General features: G+C 38.9%; 1 protein-coding gene across 5 annotated transcripts in view; it reads right to left on the bottom strand.

Moving 5' to 3' along the window:
* Positions 1-981: 981 nt before the first annotated feature.
* The window catches only part of EPG5 (ectopic P-granules 5 autophagy tethering factor), a 49,555-nt gene continuing 29,930 nt past the window's right edge, over positions 982-20,606 (bottom strand). For 4 of the 5 annotated variants that reach the window (XM_082783968.1, XM_082783970.1, XM_082783969.1 and 1 more), the window contains 17 exons: positions 20,049-20,191; positions 18,713-18,869; positions 17,537-17,731; positions 16,226-16,439; positions 15,716-15,876; positions 15,393-15,600; positions 14,656-14,731; positions 13,719-13,822; positions 12,605-12,780; positions 11,745-11,930; positions 9,795-10,004; positions 9,513-9,657; positions 7,107-7,349; positions 6,130-6,349; positions 4,460-4,675; positions 3,583-3,697; positions 982-2,923 (listed from right to left, as the gene is read on the bottom strand). In XM_082783968.1, coding sequence (XP_082640094.1) covers positions 2,741-2,923; positions 3,583-3,697; positions 4,460-4,675; positions 6,130-6,349; positions 7,107-7,349; positions 9,513-9,657; positions 9,795-10,004; positions 11,745-11,930; positions 12,605-12,780; positions 13,719-13,822; positions 14,656-14,731; positions 15,393-15,600; positions 15,716-15,876; positions 16,226-16,439; positions 17,537-17,731; positions 18,713-18,869; positions 20,049-20,191 — 2,952 coding nt within the window. In that variant the 3' untranslated portion in view covers positions 982-2,740. Of the gene's footprint in view, positions 2,924-3,582; positions 3,698-4,459; positions 4,676-6,129; positions 6,350-7,106; positions 7,350-9,512; positions 9,658-9,794; positions 10,005-11,744; positions 11,931-12,600; positions 12,781-13,718; positions 13,823-14,655; positions 14,732-15,392; positions 15,601-15,715; positions 15,877-16,225; positions 16,440-17,536; positions 17,732-18,712; positions 18,870-20,048; positions 20,192-20,606 lie in introns of those variants that run through there. The other variant, XM_082783972.1, reaches the window with a different exon arrangement.

Raw genomic sequence — 20,606 nt, 5'->3', positions numbered from 1 at the left:
TCACCTGGATCTATTTAAGGCAGAAACAAGCAACTGCACGATGTGGGGTAGGGGGAAGGATGGAAGATGCTGAGAATGCAGAATTGTTTCCAGTAATAAAAGAAGAAACAAGAAGTCAAATCTGTTGAGCACTATTCAGAGAATGAAGTCCAAGCCCTGAAATGCACATTTGTGACAGTGGGATCTGATAGCTGATAAAATTGCAGCCCTGTTTTTGAGGAAAGCAAGCTTTTAAAGACTTATCGCTATAATGTCCACTGGGAAGCCAGCACATTGGTTTGTCACTGACACACATAAAAGTATCAGCTCACTGAGTTTTCTATGCCTCTAAAAACCTGCTGCAGAATTATTTAATGTCTTAACCATGGTGTGCACTGAAGTAAATCATTTCCACCAGGATTACTGGACCAAGATATGGAAAAAAAATAAAAATACCTCCACCTCTAATATATTTAAACAGTAATTTCTTAAGGAAGCTGTTTCTATGGTCAGGACAAAAGCTGATGTGACGTTTGTGTCAGTGGCATTTGCTGACAGCAAAGCCCTCAGTAATGATGCTGCACCACCAGCCCTGAAGGCAGGGTTTTCCTCTACTTCCTTCCACACTATCAGCTTCCTCCTCATTTAGGATAAAAAACAAATTCTATTGTCTATTCTGGATCAGTTGTAAGTGTTGAAGGAACAGATCCATGATCTTACCACAACACTGCCACAGAGGGCTGTGAAATGTTAAGATGGAATCATCGTTTCTGCCATTACATAGATGAGCTTTCCCGTGGGCTCTGGCCACAAAAACAGAGTGTTGTATCATGTACTTGTTAAATCCAGGACTCCCCAAACCTCCATCAACTGAGCAAAACTGCATGGCATTCCTCCATCATACTTTCTTCTCCAAGAACAGGCATGTTTTATCAGATACGGTCTCTTCCAGCAAGTTGAAAATATCATGGCATTTGTCACAAGGTTTTCATTTTTCATTTTTATTTTGCATGGTCTTTGCAGACATAGCATGTTATAAACACATTTGTAAAAACTCAACAGCTGAAACATCATCATCTTTTAAAAGTGCATGTCAAATACATGTATCCCCAACTCCTTCACATTTTTATACAACTGATCAATAACATATCTAATAAAACCAGTGCTTTTAAGTCTTTGGGCAGGCAGGAAAAGCAGCAGAACGTATTCTTCCAGGAGTTAATTTTCCAAGAGTCTGTTAAAATCCATGCTGCGTCATGATCTGGTTAATATACAGAGAGATGTACATATATATATATATATATATATAAATACATATAGGCTCGCAGATAGAGCAAAGAACTAAGACCACAAGAAGATGATGGTGATCTAATGACCCAACTGGCAGAGTTAGCAGGATTTGTCAAGAAGAGAAAGGTGGTTTGTTTTCCAGCACCAAAAATCACAGTTAAGAGCAACACTGCAAAGCAATCCATTATTGAACAGACAGTAGGTAGTACACTTCCTTCCCCTGGGGACCCAAATAAATGTTTTAACATGCAACCATGTTCTAAACAGAAAGGCACAATTAATACAGGAAGAGAAGAAGCTACCATTGATCCTTCATACAGGCGTACAGATTGGGAATGCAGGACCTTGGGCACCTCAAAGAATCAATGATGAAACATGATGAAATGGCCAACATTAGGCAAGCAACCAGGGAAATTCACTTTCTGCTGTCATCAAGCAAAGGTGCAACAGACAGTCCAACAAAACCAGTGATCATTCAGCTGAAACAACAGATTTACAGGACCATGGTTTGTGCTTTGGTAATGGAATTTTAACAAGCATCCACCTAATTAAATACAAGCTAAATAGCTTTTCACAGTGTCATCTAAAATCCTGCTATGGCTTGCCAAGCTAGGAAGAAATGAATAAACTTAAGTGGTGTCCACTTAGAAAGCCATTATTACCTAAACAACCAGATTTTCAGAGTTACAGGTTATTATCTGACAAGAACATAACTGTTTCCCACACAGACTCTGGGGATCCAGAAAGAAAATCAGTCTTTAGGCATTGCCTGATTTAAAACATGGCCAGAAATTACTTGTGTTTAATCAAACAGTATGGAGGCAGACTCACTAATACCTAGAAAATCAGAAAAAGCTAAAGTCCTTTAGTTCAAATTTTAGTTTGTATTTACAGGTGTGGGAGAAGATTGGTAGGCATGCCTTTTAACTAGAGTTCTGTGGAATATCAAAAAGTCAAAATTTAAAATATTATCTTTTCAAACACAAGGACTTGACAAGTCTCCCAACACACACTCACACACGATTTAGAGGTATCCTGGCTAAGAGAAAGGAAACCTCTTTTATACACAACCCTCCATTCCCTTTGCACTGGCTTAAGTGTTGACACTGAAAATGAAAAAGGCACAAAGCAAAAAAGTAAGATGCTACAAGAAACAATGATGAGCTTTGCTGTCTAATGACTTGAATGTCTGTTCTCAGGTAACCTCCTCTCAGAGGCACACCATACACAGGAAGGTATTCCACTGCTTTCAGTCAACAAAAACTGAGCAATTCCACAGGCCTAAATATCATAAGAGCTTTAAAGGAAGGAGAAAACCTCAAAGAGGATAAAACTTCCAAGCGTGCAGTTCCTATCCACACTTCTGACTTGGTTAAGTGGGACTCTGAAGGTAAAAATTACTTGTGCAATAACAACTACATGTAAACCAGAGGAATCGGAATCGCACGATGGTTTTGTGAGCTCAGTGCTGCTACCGTATGCAGTCCAAATAATGCACTTCTGGGTACAGAGTGTTAACAAGGAGAGCCAGGAGATTATTGCCATCTTGAAGACAATGTTCTGGATGCTTGATGAACACAGAAGCCTGGGAGAGCTGCTCCTGGTAATCCATGTACTGTTTGTTTGATGCCATAGATTCAAGAGCAGTCAGTGCCTAGAGACACAAGGGAAAACGATGTTAGCTGTTTGTGTTTTGGTCCATAACAAATCAGTTCATGAGCCACCAGAAGAACAACTCCACTGGAAGATCTTTACCTACTAGACATCCTGGTGTATTTTGAACAAACATTTGTAAAAATACAGTCACATAATGTTGCTTCAGACCACCTCATTTTTCAAGCTGACTCCACCCCGAGATAAACAACAAGTGTTCTATTCCAGGCTTGCTCTGATCGTTATAAATATTGTCCTATATGTACTTCATGAACTGAAGACATGTTTTTAGGGAAACCACACCAAAATACAAATTGCAGCTCACAACTATTCCATTCAAGTTATTCTTGTTAAGAATCTTTGACTTATGAAACTATTATTTTGCTCCCATTATTAGTATTACAGAAAACATGAATTTGAAATTTTATATACAAAAACCTATGCTGGAAGAGGAGCAATGAACCATTTCTGAAATTCAGAATTCCAAATGTAAAGCAGCAACAAGAAGAGGGTGGGGCCATTTAGCACTGAATAAAATCAACAAGTTGAGAGCTGGACTTAGTGGAAGCTGTGCCTGAAGTGGCTCAGAAGTCTCACCCCAAAAGGTGAGCTAACACAGAAAAAGGGCATTTCTAGATGCCACTGATGGGCACACCCTACCTGCTGGGCTTTCTGCGACAGCTTTGGTTCTGACCCTGCTTTCAGGCGGACTTGACTCTCTGCAGGAATCTGCACCAGGAGGAAGGCAGACAAACTGCGGGCAACCACCCGAAACCTTGAGCAGGAAAAGAGGACAGAGAAAAGGTGACATCAGATTTGCAAGTCCTCAGCAGCACATAAACTGGAAGTTCTGTCCCATGACAGACCTCTTACATGACAAATATTGTAAAGCCTTTAGAAGATCATTTTTCAATGCATTAATAAAGCAGTATCACTGTAATATACACTTCATAGTATATCATCATATATGCTCGCAGATAACATGCTACCATAGATATGAAATGTTACATGTGACCTAAGCTTAGCTGCAGCCTTGAGGTCACATCCAAAATGCTCTTTCTTTCATTTTACAGCATTGAAATATCCACATCATCCAAACCAAAAACTGACTTGAACATGATTAAGATTCCAGAGCAACTTCAAAAGGATGGCACCCCAGGAGGCCTCAAACAACTTTTTTCCTTATGAAGTACTGTGCTGAATTGGTGTTCCGTAAACATTTTTTTCTTTTTTTTCCCCCATGCTGAACTCCACTTTGATACCTAACAACCAAACTGTCTCTCTTCAGAAAGGAAAAAACTAACAAGCAAGCATACATATCTTTGAATTTCTCTTAATATTTTCCAGCAACTGAAGGTTCAGATAGAAAATGCAGCAAGCATGTGATCATAGAATATTCCTGTGATGTCAACCAGAACTTCACTAGAAACAGACATTAAGTCAGAATCCCAACTGCACTTTCTTTCCTGTTCCACTATAAACTTTACAGAAGTTCACATGCATTTCTTAACCACAGTCAAACACCCCCAACCCTTACCTGGGTGACAAAGGAGACCTCCTGCCTAGCCCAATAGCACCGAGTATTCCAGAAGTCAGTCTCTCCTCAGCCAGCTGGCTCTGCCTGCCCTGGATGGACAGCAGTGTCCGAATGACAGATTCGATCAGAATGGCATCGTCTTGCTCCATCTGAATCAAGGATAACTGCATAGCTTTATGCCACCAGAGAAACAACTTTGCCTCTTCCTTTGCTGAGCTGTAGGTTAAGATCGAAAAAATAAAATGAAGTATAGATTCCAAAAGTCAAAAGCATAGTTTAAGAAGTTTGTGCCTCTCCCCATGAGGCCTATGAAGAATTGAGGTAGCAAATTAATGTCAGCTAATCTTACTACATCAGACCAGCATAACTGTTATGTCCCTTTATTACACTGATGTAAGCATTACTGTAATAGACTTGATGCTAACATCAGCAAGCAGGTTTCCACTGCCTGTAAGAGAACAACACTTCATTCTTAGATTTAAAGCCTACAAGGAAGATATTGCATCCATAAGTGGATTTAAATCTTTCTAAATCTTGTTATAAAGGGATTGAAGCTGTACTTCGGGTCTGTCTTTCCTTTATTTACCAGAAAAAAAAAAATAGGAAGCACTAGCTATTGCTTCCACAATAATTTAGACTCTCCTCAAAAAGGAAACACTGAAGTCTTTTGTTGAGCAAAGCACAAAGTCAAGTTTCCCCTGAGGTATTTTTAACCTTTTGCCAAACAATTTGCAGATTCAGTTTAACTTGAACTCAGACTTTCCACACATAGCACTGGCACGAGTTTTCTGCATCAGACTATCCTCAAGCTACTTTATCCAGTCATTTCCCATCCCAGACAGCCTCAGTTTTGATGGTTAGGACAAGCTGTAATTTGCCCTCTAAGGTGGCTCTGCTGCCTTCTTTCCACTTTGGCAATAAGATTACTACAACTATATAGTACCCATAACAGTACCCATAACAGTCAAAGCACTCTTTGAATTTCAAGAAACAAGGGGGAACGTGCATGTTCCCAATACATTCTTTCACATAAATATAAACATTATCAACATTAATATTAAAACTATTCATCACATTAGCTAAATCCTAGTAATTTCAGCAGCAACTGTATATACGGTTGTCATATACCTTAATGTATTATTGTTTTAACCCCACAGCTATTTAGAGCCCTCTGTCCTTTCTCATCAGAAGCCAACTACCTAGTACGTTGTTTTACAGCAATGCAGGCCTCTAATTTGGGGCACCCCACTAGATCCACTGGGTTCATATTTGGTTCAGAGCTGCTGACGTTTTTACCAAGCTTTATGGGTTCCACTGAATATTTAGCATGCAACTCATCCCACCTAGTGGACATCCTGGGAAGTGGAACTCCCGGTTATCTAGGATTTTCTTGAAATATTTTGAACTGAGCAAAATTCCAGGCTGCCATTGAAATCAAGCTTCTCCAACTGGAAGCCAAGCAAAACTGAACAGAAGTGTTCAACCAGGTAAAACATGAATACGCACCAACCCAGACCATTTTGTGACTCTGTTGTTGGCACCCAGAGTGGGCAGACTGACAGGGGATACGGAAGGACTGGCCACTTCACTCTGCAGCCTGATTATACTGGCTACGCAACCACAGCCTTATTTAAGAGTCAGTGCATGTTGAGAAGCTTTGAGGTCCGTACCTTGGATACACTTGCTCCAGCCACTTGCTGATGGTTATCAGGATTTTCATTTCATTGCTAAGAGTTTGGTCAGAATTTAGGCTTTGCAGCAGGTAGACATACAGGGTCAAGTAGCTTCCTAAAGACAAACACTCCTGCAGGAATTCTTCCATAGTTAGCTCAGGAACTTGGAGGGATGCAAGTATAGGGCCCCAGCCTAACTCCTGGTGGTGAGGAAAATCTATAAAGAAAACGAAAGCATCTGAGTAAGCAGCATTTGACAAAACCTAAAAACTGAAGTCACTTTACTGTGTTACTTTAATTTAAAGAACTCAGGCAATTTTAGCTTTTTTCCAGGTTATTAGTTTGACATTCAACTGATGGCAAGAAAAACTCCAATCACAGAGCACCCCCTGGAGGTCAAGGCAAAAAAACATTCTCTCAGTATTAAGTCAGGATTAAATTCTATGATTTTAGCCAATAGCATTATAAATATTTCTGTTAGATGTAATGAAATCTGATGACAGAAAGAAAAAAACCCTTGTGGAACTACATGCTGAGTTATGTAAACAGAAAAAAAAACTAGTGTTTTTTACCACAATTTATTTTCCCTGTATTAGCCTGCAGAATGGACAAAAGCATCTGTTTCGTTCCCTTTGGATGACATTTTTTTTTTTGTAAAAAAGATCCAAAAACTATCCTCCCCTTTAGCTGGAAAAATAACAACCATTAGACACAGCAAGTGGGTCTTGACAGAGTCACATACACTTCTTAAGAAAATACACAATTAGAGCAGTTACATCCCAAACCACGTAGTACTGCACATACATACGTGACACTTGGGACACATCGAATACAAAGAATGGAGACCTGATTGTGAAAACCAGAGTAAGACCCAGTCCCAGTACTGGGCAGCGCGAAGCTATTAGGATTCCAGGTGATTCATGCCTCGTGGGCACCCAAAGACCGATCAATGTTTTCATAAGACGTGTTCCTACCTCCACTGAAGTAAGAGGTGATACAAGCCTCTGTTGTCTCTGCCATGTGTCGCACAGAGGCCAGGCTCTGACAGGCAGCCGTGAGGAGGGGCATGGCAAGCAACCCGTGCACTTTACTGTCGATCCACTTCCGTAAACTGCCCCGCAGCGACTCAGCTGTTGTAACACTGGAATTGTTCATCATCATCAGTGTTTCTGTAAAGAGACTACTGAGGGCCATGTGACGTGTTTGCAGATCCATATCTAGAGGACAGAAGTAAAAGAATTATTTCAGTAATTACATACCAGAACCTAAGTGACTTGAATTCAGCTTCATCACTGAACACTTGCTGTAAATACTGGGAGAGGTCTCTTGCTCATTAGACACCTAATTTCCTTATCTGTATGTATGAAGCTACAACGACACTCATTCCTTGCAGTCTCTCCCCTTGGTAAGTTAATTCATAATATTTATTAAACACAGAGTAATCGGAGCCCATTTTTCATTTACAGTCTTTTACCAGGGCTATGGGCAAATAATATGAATGATAAAACACATTTATAATCGCCAAAGAAAACTTGAGTAAAGCACAATTTGAAGTACAGACTGAAGTGATTCAATTGGAAATATAATCAAGATGAGCCTTGAAATGTTGCAATCCCCTTTTGCACTTTCCAGGAGTCTAGATTTCCTGCTAATTGCTGCATTCAACCCCAGAGCATTGTTTTGAAACCATCTCTTGTAATTGCCTGAACATGCTATCAAGAGCCACTTGAAACACTACCCTCAAAACACAAACTTCTCCTGATCTTAGCTCTTAAAAGCTGAAGTGAATAATAGGCTTTATTTTGTGAAAAGTCACCATTGTTATAAATGAAAGTTTCCAATCAACATCAGGCATTTTAGTAAAAGAAAAGCTTATAAAAAACAGATATGATGAAGAGTTATGCACAAAGTGGGATTAATCACTGGAAAAACACTGCCAAAAGGACTGAGACCTCCACATTTGCAGATATTTAGAAGCTGACCAGACAAGGCCCTAAACAACCTGATTTAACTTCACCTCTTGTTTTGGAAAGGCTACAGGCCTGCAGAGACCCCTTTCAAACAAAGGAATTCTGTCTTAACCTACCTATTAAGAAACAAATAAGCCTTCCAAATCATCTGTCTGCACAGCTCTCCCAAAAGGTAAACACCTCCTATCACAGATGGACTGAAAATGATGATGCCAGGAGGTTAACTGACTTGCCTAAGGTGACTACTAGTTTTACAGCCCGCTCCTACTCCACAAACTGCAGGCATCAAACACCAGGCCCTGCCAACTTCCTTGGGCACTGCCCTTGTAACAAGCCCAGCTTTCCCTTCTCCAGCTGCTGTCAGGACAGTGCTCCAGAACCCTTCCCCTGCCCCCTCCAAATCTAACAGACACCAGATCTGACTTACACCACCGCTTTCCTGCCACCCTGCATCACTGATCCTACTGCACTCTGCAGCCTGCTTGAGCTTTGTGAGCACCAGGGAGCATTCTCTCCTTCAGCCACATAACATACAAACTTGCACAGCAGTTCATGAACCAGAGCTGCTCCTCTCATAACACAGGCTTCTGCCTCCAAAATTTCTCACCTATTAGGAGTGTCAGCAGTGACAGGCAAGTCCTCATTTTATTGCAAGTCACAAAGAATTTTTCTGATTCTGGGGCTGCCCTAAAGAGCTTCCCCAAGAGCGATACAAAACCTGAAAAATGGTCATCAATGTCACAAATTTTTTGATAGTTACTGTTAACTTCTGTTGGCACACTGTGTGGAGGTCATAGAGACATAATTACCAACAAAGTATGTCAGTGTGATGCAGTCAGTCAGCTGATGTGACCTGAAATTCTGTTTCGACAATGGAAGGTCAGAGTGGTACTGGTACTAAAACCTGGGATCAATACGGATGCTGTGGATGCAGACACACCACACTACCATTGTACACCAATGTAATTTCCCTGCTTCCATACTGCAAGTTATCCTGATTGTGAAATGTTTTAGAATCCATTCTTAAAATGCCATCCCTCAGGGCGTGTATTTGTGCCATCTTTACTTTTTTTTTTTTTTAAAGAAAAGGCAGTGTCAAATAAAGAGATTCAAAAACTAGACAGCAAAGAACAGCCGCCCCACACAAAATCCCCTATATTAGCCAGTTTTACTTACAACATAACCCATTTTTTTCTGTTGATACTATCACTCTTAACAGTTCTTTGAGGGTAACAATCCTATTTTTGCTTTATGCTCATTTATCACACACACCCCAAAACACCATGACCTGAACTTAACAGAGATGTTATGGTAAGGCAAGTAATTACAGTCACAGAAGTTCAAAAAACCATGTGTTAGAATAAAGGATCTTGACAGCTTTGAAGTAATTTGCACTACTTTAACACAAACCTGGAGGATTAAAGATGACTATATCATCTAACAACTTGGACATTTCTTGTTCTAAAACTGCAAGAGTTATCTTTCCGCTTTGTTCCAAGGTGCTGAGAAATTGAACCACCTGACGAATGTATGCTTGGCACTTCAGCGTTGCATCCTGTTAACCAAAATTAGAACAATTTAGAAAAAAGCAATCACACCTACAGTTCACTCCACACTCTACATATAATATACAAAAGAACATTGCAAATGACAGGAACAGCTTAGAGACAATGCAAAACCAATTGAACTTACAAGGTGGATGTGACTATCCGAAGATGTGCCAAAGCCTGCTGAGATTTTCAGGAGCTTCACTATCAGTGCAGCTGCAGCATCCTTCGCAAGGATGACAGAGGGAGGGTAGTGGCTGTTACAATAGCTGATGATGCTTTGGTAAGAAGAAATGCCCACGAGTTGCCAAGGAAGGGAGCTGGTCTGTCCGAGAAGATTTATGAGTGGTGATTCCTGAAGATGTAAAGACATAAGCCTAAGCTCCGCTTTCTGGTCTGTTTTAAATTAAATATTCAGAATACCCAAGAACAATTACAGAATACACAATAATAGAAGTAAGCTCAGATGCCAAAATTCAAGTAGACAAAGCAAAAATCCCCCAGAAATAGATGTTTACTGAGAGCAGGCTGAAAAGCAACTTCTTATTCAAGTAGCACATATATGATACCTCCAGCATTCATGTAACAGTATTTAGACTGCTGTAGCAGCTGTAACCAATCACTGCAGTCAGAGAGCCATTAATATGCAATATATAAACACGTAAATACAATTAGAAAGAAACGGAAAACCTGCAAGCTAAAGCTTCTTCAGGGTTTGTTTTTCAAAAAAAAAAAAAAAAAGACAAAAAAAGTACAGAGTTCACAGCAGGACCAGGGACAGAAGCCAGGTCATTTGATTTTCCATTCAGTGAATCATCTGATAACTTGGGGACCTCCTCAATAGCTTATTCCTTAAGAAAAAAAAAAAAAGGAGTTTCCTGTTTTTTTAAAAAAAAAAAAATAAAAAATAAAAGTACAGCAACCTAGTGTCCACAACTGACACAGCCAGTGCAAGTATGCAGACAAACATCTGTCAAAAAGCAGCAGAGACTCTAGCCTTAGCTACTGCCATCTTCTTCTCAAGGGTTCTTCCACGTCTGCAATACAAAAAAGCACCACCTGGATACCAAAAAGCATTAAATTTCTGCAACCTATAGATTGAGTAAATACTGAAATTTTGCTGACAGCCAAACAAACTCTCTGAAGTAATCTCTACCCAATAATGCATCAGAAGCAGATAGTGACAAGCTGGAGAGCACAGTAAGATACAGAGCTAAGTTTTTTTAAAAGTTAAAGATTCTTTACCACCCCCTCCAGACATTTTTGTGTGCTGCTCTGAAAACTAAGTAAACCAAAGCTCAGGTTGACTTAACTGGCCATGGCAGAGTAAACACGTTTCAGTCTCCTAACCCACAGCACTGCAAGTGCTACAGGCGTGGATGCCACACAAAGCTGCTCCTGCACTTACTTCAACAGACTGCCTGAATCAAAACAGACTGACACAAGACACCCATTCCCACTCAGCCTTTCAGAAAATGCTTCACATTAAAATATATATAATTTTGTACACATATATATGCCCATTCTGTATAGGCAAATACATAAATTCTTGCCAGTGCTACTTCCATTTCCTATGTGTGTATACCTAAGGCTTTATAAAGCTAGGAAAGAGAGAAGGAAGGAGGCATTTTAATTAAAGATCACATTAAAAGGCAAGATGTACTATCCAGCAACCCATGCTTAACTATGGAAAGGAAAACAGTAGTACAGTAGTTTTACATAACTTCTTTTTTTTAAAAAAAAAAATAATATATATATATATATTTGTTCTTTCCAAAATCCAAAGAGTCATTTTGTAACTCCAGGAAACTATCTGTATGCATTTGTTTACTCTTTGTGGCATTACTGGATCACAGCTCCTACAGAAACTTCTCAAAACAAACGGCAGAACTTCCTTTTTTCACGCAGCTTATACACAATGTCTCACATATGGATTTAGTCTAACCTACTTATAGCTTGGGGTAGTTTACCTAGGCAGTAAACACTTCTGAGTTAATAATTCCGTAAATAAGGAAGAGGTCACAGCCTGTCTCCTTTTCAGCCATGGATTATTATTCTTCAAAGACAGACAGGTACAAGCCTTTTCAAAAATTACCTCTTTGCCTATAAGTTGTTCCTCCTTTGCCAACAGGACCATCATATACAGCAAACAGACAATCATGTTGTGGGTCTGAGGGTTCGGGTTGGGACTCCAGGCATCAGAGAGGACACTGACCCAGTTTATTTCACATAAAACATAACCCAGGAACAAGAAACAACTCTTGGGGCTGCCTCTTTCAACCTAGGAAAAAGAAAAAAAAAGAGCCACATAGAGCAGCGTAAGATTTAAGTACACTTGCACTTCTTAGCTCCTTATCCAACCATAAAACCACGGCAGCATTTTAGATCAGGGGAGCAGACAGACACCAGTTCCATATCACTTTACTCCCTGCCAGGAGAGCTGCACACATAGCTTTCTAAGTCTCTGAAACAACCAGCACAGCATACAAACTATGGCAAAATAAGGAATCTGGTATAAACTTAACTGCATGATTGTAACTTCTCTTCACTGTAAGGAAAACTGAGAAGTTCTGAGCCCATTTAGAATTGCATGAAGAACCTATCCCAAACAGGTAAGTAGTAAGTCCTGCAGCACTTACCCACCTTGCCACAACTTTATGTTGTCTTAGATGACTTGGAAAGAAGAACATGACCACAGTAAAATACAAGCTTCCTATATATCAAGCACAGCAGTGACAGATTACAAAGACTGCCAGCTTTACAGCTCCCCACATCCTTGTATAAAACTCAATAGCACCCCTTCATAAATATCATGAAACACAAAGTGAGTAGCTGTGAATGCTACAATAAACTTTAAAAGCTTACTTCTTAAAGAACTGTATCAAGCTCTCCAGTTATTTCCAAGTGGAACACAGTTTAGGAACTTAATTCAACTGATGCTATGTACGTACTCACTTTAAAGAACTCCTCCATAAGCATCTGGTCTGGATGCATTTCCTTCCATGGAAGCTTTTTGAACTCAGTATGGAAAGTATAGAGAATAAACTCCGGCATTTTGGGGGCCGTGCAGCATTCACAGTAATGCATTAGATGTAACCAGAGAGCCCCATGGTGGCTTGGCAACAGCTTATCTAGATCCAAAGGAAATAGTCTAATTAACAACAGAAAAAGTTAAGAAGCACGATCCAACTTTGAAGGTGAAAAACCATAAGCACAAGTTACACCAAAGTCCATGCATGAAAAAAAAAAAAAAACACATTTAAGTTTTTCATGTTTGTTTTGTATTTTCTGTTGTTGCTTGTTCCTTCCTTATTTGACATTGTCCTAAATGACATGTCCTAAATTGACAAGTCAGGTAGCTTGCAATTTCCCTTACTCATTCTTTTGAGCAGCTGCTGGCCAGTAATCTGAAGTTATAGAATACTGCTTCCATGTAGAACTTCACCATTTTTACACTTGTGGTTTTGCGTGAGATTTTTTTTTTTATTTAATCTCACAAGTCTGGAAGCTTATCAAATGCCTGATGTTATTTTATGCATTTATTTCTACAACTAAGCTTGAATCCAGCCCATCACTAAAAGTTGAGGCATTTGTGAAATTAATTTCTTCCATTGTTATGTCCAGGTACACATTAGACATAATAAGCAATGCTAAATATTGGTTCAAAATGATTGGATGTGGAGATTAAATTACACCAAGACTAGCTGCTGAGAAACACACACTGATCATCCTGACATGTTGCTACTGTGTATTTTGTACAGGAATCAAGACCTGGAGTGAAGTCATGCACTTTTCATGAGAGCTTTTGTTTCACTTTAATCCACATAAATGCATATCTATCAGATGATACGGTTAATTAACCACATTCTCTGCCTTTGCCAAGAAAAAAAAAGCTGTATTTTAAGGATGAAAGAATATACATGCTAATGGTACCACTACAGTGATCATCTTAGCTAAAAGTTCGTAACAAACAAAATCTCCTCACATCCCATGTCTTAACAGAAAAATCTTTTTTGATCTGATAGAACAGAAAGTGCCATGACATTAAGACAACATCGACCTCACCTACCTTTAAAGCTCTCATGCAAAAGCTTGATGCAATCTGTAAACAAACGGACCACGCTGGATGCTACAGGAGTGTCACTCTCTAACCAAGGGTAGCAGGGCTGGTTACTTAAAAGAAGCAGGAGTGAAACAACAAAAATTTCAGTGCTGTGTTAATAGGTATCATAAACAAGTAGATTTAAATACTCTGAAGCTCAGTATAGTACAGGTATCAACAGTCCTTTCACTCAAACAAAACTCTCTAGGCTTGTTCTTCTTTAAAACAGGTGCATATGTTAATGTCACAGTGAAGATCCATGATACCATTTAATAAGCAGAGATTACTTGTTTAGTATTTTATAACTGAATTAATTTCCAAATTTATTTCCAAATGATGGCACACACCACCAGCAGTCAACGTTCTAATTAAATACTGGAGATGTGCTCAGAGCTCAAAAAGCTTCTGGCTTCAGAAGAAAGTCAAATTTAAGTGCGTAACACTACAGAATAACCCTTCATGTGAAAACAGAAGTACACAGCATAATAGATCATCGTAGGACTGATTTGCCCAAGGTTTGTTTACACAGCACTGCCATTTGAGGTTGTATTAGTACGTTTTGTTCATATGGACTGGTGGTATTAAGTTAAAAAAATACACTCAAATTTGAGTGTGTCTTCAGATCTAACAGCAATCCATATTTTTCTCATCTCTGCTTCCTGACAAGTGTGTGTGGCATTAATTTTGTACCTAAGACAGTTATTCAACCAAGGTCTTGTAAAATGTATCTAGGGAACTGATGAATTAGTTGCATAATTGTTAACAATATGACACACACGTAACAGCTATTTAAATGGAAAGTCACAATACAATTATGAGTTAGAAAAGAAATCACATAAGAGACATCTCACAGGACTAATGTTCTTTCTTTAACAAAAAAAACATTTTGAAATGCAATGTATACCTTGCATCTTCCTTGTCTAAGACCAGTATCCATGGTTTAAAGAGTCCAGCAATGACTGAATACAAGGACTGCAATGCTAGAAGAAAACAAAGTGAAGAAGTTGACATCTCAAACTAGCAACACTGAGACAGTTAATTTTCTGAACTGGGATTAAATCTCTGCTTAGTTCAACTTTAAATCAGTTCTTCAGGGTCAAATAGAATGTTGACCTCAATATGCTTGTTTGTATCTTTGACTAATAACATGATTGTTTTAACAACAATCCTGATCATTTCGTATTTAGATGTTTTATTAATACTACCTTAGCACATCTTTCAGACTGCAGGTGTAATGATTATTCAGACTTTAAAGCTTCATATACAAAAGTTGCTTAAATTAAATTAAAATTATGCCATGACGAAATTCAGTAGTCCCTTGTTCCCAAACCTGTTCTCAGTGCAAAAGACCATATTTCTTTGAAGAAAGTACAATCTCTCCATAAAATAATTCAAAAGCAAAGTCTGGATTGGTTAATGTAAACAAGCCTCCAGTAACAAATATAAAAAAGGAGGAAGCTCAACATGGACACAGAGTAGACACCTATAATAACTTGTATATTTTTTAACACTATCATCATTAAATAAATACAGAGCAAATTAAAGTTGCTCAACCCAAACCATTCTATGTTTCTATGAAATGGTCTTTAACGGGAGAAATTAAGTGCTCAGTTGAAGTCATTTGCTTATAAGACACATTACCTGCTAAAACTTTGTTACTGCCAACATGCTCGTGGGCTAAATTGACAACTTCAGTTTCAATGAGCCGTTTGACAAGGTACTCCAGAAATGTATTCATTTCAGCCACATAAGTACTCCATTTTGAAAACAGGCCAAAGGTCCTGAAGTCCACTGAAGCCAGTCGGAGTTTGCAGAAAGAGCTGGAAAGCCATTCTATTGTCTCTCTAACCTGAAGAAAGAAACTATCAATCAGATAAAGAAAGACTGTACAGCAGTGTTATTTGTCACTGGTGGGCATGTGTTTCAGCTGCAGAACACAGCAAATCAACCAGAAAGGCATCCACCTGTTCTTCAGAGAGGAGAATTTCCACAGACTCCCGCAGTACAGAACTTTCAGTACAATCGTTTTTCTTGAAGCTTCCCTGTTCAGTCACGGATGAACCACATCCCAAAGCTTTAAGCGATGCCTTCCAACATTCAGGGCTTAGAAGCTGCTCTGAAGAGCCTTAGGAGGAAGAGAAGGGAATACATTTGTGAAAAATCTGAAGGATATTAAACCTATTCTCATTTTAAGTCAGAAAAGGTTGAAATTAGAGCTTCCTACCACATTAAAAAAAATACATAGTTCAGGCACGAGTTTGAAAGCTCCAGGTTTAAGGTTGAGCAGTCTCTAATTCCATAGCAAAAGTAATTTCACGTTCCCATTTGGCTCCTACATGCTCTCTTCTCAGGAGACAAAGAAGTTTAGATCATTCTATATTTGTTACTGTCTAACACTACTGCATCAACTTCATGTTTTTTAGCCAGAATAGCGCTGTACAAGAGGTCTAGTATGTATCAATTCAGATACTCACTTTGCACGAACAACCTTAGAAAATCACTATAGTGATCAGGAAACTGATACTGGAGAAGGTTAGTCCAATGTTTGCAGAAGATATTAAACGGCATCAAAATATCTTCCTCAGGTTCAAGGCCGCATGCATTGAGAGCCAAGTGAATAGATTCCAGAAGCCTGGTACGTTCAGATAGGGGTGGCTTAGTAACACTTAACCATTGCGTAAGGTCAAACTAGAACAAAGGACAGGAAGCATTTGTAAGCAGAAGCTTTAATGGCCACAACACCTTCAGGAGAAGGGAGAAACTGTCAAGGGAAAATGCCTCCCTAAGATTTTGTGTACTTAAGTAAAACCTAAAATAATCATCATCATCATCTCACTAAGCCTAGCTCAAAACCAATGTAATTCTCTCTAAAGGTTATGATTCAGCACATTACAGAAGTCCCTAAATGTACAAAATAATTTTTATCAGAGGTTCTCTAATTCATACAAATGCACGTGAGCTTCTGTATTTCAGTACCACCACCAAACACTCAAATGCATTAGACTAGGGGAGCCTCTGTAGCCCCTAGATTTTCATATGGAGATGCAAAGCTTTTGTAGCCTCCAGGCCATCTGTTCAGAAAAAGTGCAGCAGGGACAGCGCTGATTTTTGCCACTAACAACAGTTCAGAGTCATGCCCAAACCAGACCACCTGCTATTCACAGCTATCAAGCCCAGTCCCTGAGTAACTAATGCAGAGAATTAGAACATCGTCAAGGTCTAAGTGTAGCAGTCATTTCTCCACAGATACACAATATCATGCAGCCCTGATACAAGATATGTGCAAATGGCTTGCTCTTACTTAATCCTATGCATTTAAAGATTACATTTGTAGCACTCTTTTCATTCACAGCTAACAGAGGTGGAAGATTCAGTCACTGTTCCTGTTTTTGATAACTTGTTTTTAAAGTAGTTGATATTCACTGTTTCGATGAAGGTCTCCACAGAGATATCAGGCAGAAAATCATAAAGACTCATAAATAACCTGCTTTGACTTCAACTTAAGAATAAGAGTGTACTAAGAGGAAGCCCTAGTAAGCACACACTGATACTATGTGGGAAATGGTAATTCAAGCTTCCCATTTGATTTTCCCTCTAGTTCCTCTTCAGCTTAAAGATAACAAACAGCATTTAGTATGAGCAACATTGATTAATAAAACCTGTCACTGTTATTTTGCAGTTTGAGGTTTGTATCTTTCTTCCATAGCTTAAAGGTGCAGTCATTAAAGGGAAATAACATCCACATAGGGAACCCACAGAACAGAAAGTATTTGTGAGTATTTTACCTTTGTCAACAGCATGAAGACAACATCACTGTTATCCTCACTCAGAAAGGCCACGACTTTTTCATATAAAGTCACAAATTCATCAGGAGAAGCAACAGGAGTGAAGTAAGGAGAAAGAAGTGTACAGAGCCTTCGATTCTGCAGGATCGTCTGGAGGAGACGCTTGCACTCTGACTTGGTCCCACTGATGAACACCTGAGGAAATCAGTAATAATGAGAAAAGTGGTCCAGTGTGAGTCTATGGGGAAAAAAAAGCACTTTGAAACTTTTTGTTGAGATAAGCACAAATGCATTTGTTTTGTTTTTAAAGCTTTCCAAAAAGCAAAAAAGGCAGACTGTATGAGACCAGCTTCAAATAAACACTGCTGTTCCACAAATATTATTGTAAACTAAGCAGTTTCCCTAGCACACTGAAGAACAGCACTTGTGACCGCACACATCACATAGAAATACCCCAAAATCCAATTTTTCTGGCTAACAAAAAACAGAACAGAAAGTGAAGCCAGACTTCAGTAGCCCTGTCTGATACTAGTGAAAATTTAATCAGAACTATGACTATGGAAAGCTTTCTGCACCCCAGCTGTCAGACTGGGACAGGACTTCAGGACAGCTGGGTACAGGGAAACCTGCATCTAATAGATCCAAATAAACACCTGAACACATAGGAAAAATCTACTGATTTTTCCTCAGAGCATCCATGTAATATGATCGCTACTGTGAACAAGGAGTTCATATTTTTTCTACCAGAAACATTCTGGCCAACTCATTACACAAAGGATATTGCAAGGCTTCAGAAGAGAGGTGTCAAAACACAGAGGTTGACAAGACACGTGTAAGCTAGGAAGTCATCAATAATAAAGAAATATATGCCAAAACAACTTTTTATATACTGCACTGGACTTTAAACAATACCCTAAAAATCCAGCCTTCTTCAGCACTTGATACACACAGAGTATTTCAGTGTTCAGCAAGCACTTCAGAGCAACAGTTGTAATTTTGCTCATATGCAAGCTTAAACTCTCCTATATACTGCATGTATTATACAATTAGCTGAAGACAAGAATGGGATAGAAGCTTAAAAGCTAATTTTCAGACTTTCTAAAGATTTTAAGACCTCAATATCAGCAGACAACTGGGGTAAGTGCTAACGCATGCAATGCTAGAGAATAAACTTACTTGGCCGAGAATCTCAATGCATGAAGTGAAGAACTGCCTCGTGGGAGGATTGCGTTGAGTTTCATCACACACATATTCCACTACTATGAAAAACAAACTAATTCCAACCTTCTGAATTGCAGGCATAGGCTGCACCTTGTAGATATTTATTAATGCCCTGCAAAACAAAAGATTAAGGTAACGTGGAAAATAATTATGATATTGATGAACAGTTTCTTGTCCACACGTAGCATTAAGATAAATGTACCTGGCTTACATGATAATTAAGAGTGGTTTCACAGAATTGCTAAGGTTGGAAGCGACCTCTAGTGGTCATTTGGTCGAACCCCTGCTCAAGCAGGGACACCTAGCACAGGCTGCCCAGGATCACATCCAGGCAGGTTTTGATGCTTAAACAGCGTCTCCTGTTTCAGTTTGTGTCATTTTACTGGGAAGACTCAGTGATTTTGCTTTAATTCTTCTATTAATGTTCTCTTGCATATTGCTAAATAAATGTTTGAGGTCAAATCAAACTCCATATTCACTGAGTCTGAATTCAAACATCTGAAGAATATGCAGTTCCACAGATATAAATCGCAATTGCGAGCTCATCTACAGAATTTTTCAGATTAATGATCAAGAATGAATGTGTAGAAACAACAATCAAATACTTTACAACAGAGGATGTACTCTACAAGGGTTGTTTTGTTGTTGTTTTGTTTGTTTGCTTGTTTTAAGTTGTATTTGGTTTCCTAGCTGAAATCTGGATCAAAGAAATGATGTTGCAAAATTGGATCTCTGGGATGAACTCTAAAACGGCTTCAAGAGATGGTAACCCTTGGACTAATCCACTCATTCACACAAAAATTCAGATTTAATAGTCCTCTTCCAGTACAGGATTTCATTCCACATACTGAAAAGCTACTTGAAATCATAGTTTTCCATTACAGAACTATGTCCTCCTACACAGGAGGCACATATTAAAAACATCTCCTTTAGCTTATGGCTGGAACAGCTGTTAAATTTTTTTTTGAAGCTTAACATATCATCCCTGTCTTCACTCAATCTGCTCTTGCACATTTAAAATGAGTATTCTAATGCTGAGTACAATAAATCAAAATAGAGAACATGTGTGCCCTGTTAAGGCTGAATGACCAGCAGTTAGCTCTTCTGATAATGCATGGAGTTATTCTTTCAGGGATCTGTCAAACATGTAGGTCTCCGGGTTCCAGCTCTGTTGTTGACTCAGACTGATAAAAGCATGAAAACCACACAAGTAAGTTCCATATTTTACCTCTAATATATAGGAAAAGAAATATAAAACATCACTACCTAAAGCAATGTCTGAACAACCTACGTTATAAAATTTTCCACATGTACTGCTGCTTCCACAACACCCAGAGAAGGTGGCTTCGTAGCTTCTGCTTGCAGTTGTCTCACTTCTTTACGCAAAGCATGAAGCTGCTGGCTCACTGCTTCATTTTTATGTTTCCCTTCAAACTAAATGACAAAAAGACACATGTTCATTTCAGAATAGTATCCTTTACCAAAATTCTTCAATGTTGCACATAACTGTAAAAATGAAGCAGAGCACACTAAGAACTGAGCATAGAAGGCTTTCTCCTGAGAGTTTTGATCAAGTTCAGTGCATACAGCCCAAACACACATCCTTATGGCACACGAACATAATCCTTACCTTTGTAATAAGAATTTTTATCCACAGACACTGACACTTGGATGGGATCAAGAAATTCACACACCAAATGACATGGGAATTTTTCTATGAACTTTTTCAGTTTTATTCCTAGTAGTGTGAATATTGCTACACTCTCATACTGGGAAACAGTTTAGTACAAATGCTATGAGTAATCCAAAACTTTAAACAATTTATTCTTCCGCTGTTGATCTGCATCTC

The sequence above is a fragment of the Aythya marila genome, assembly GCF_965140915.1.
Source record: "Aythya marila genome assembly, chromosome: Z".
Taxonomy (NCBI): domain Eukaryota; kingdom Metazoa; phylum Chordata; class Aves; order Anseriformes; family Anatidae; genus Aythya; species Aythya marila.
The sequence above is the reverse complement of the archived record's forward strand: the minus strand, read 5'-3'. Positions and strand labels throughout refer to the sequence as shown.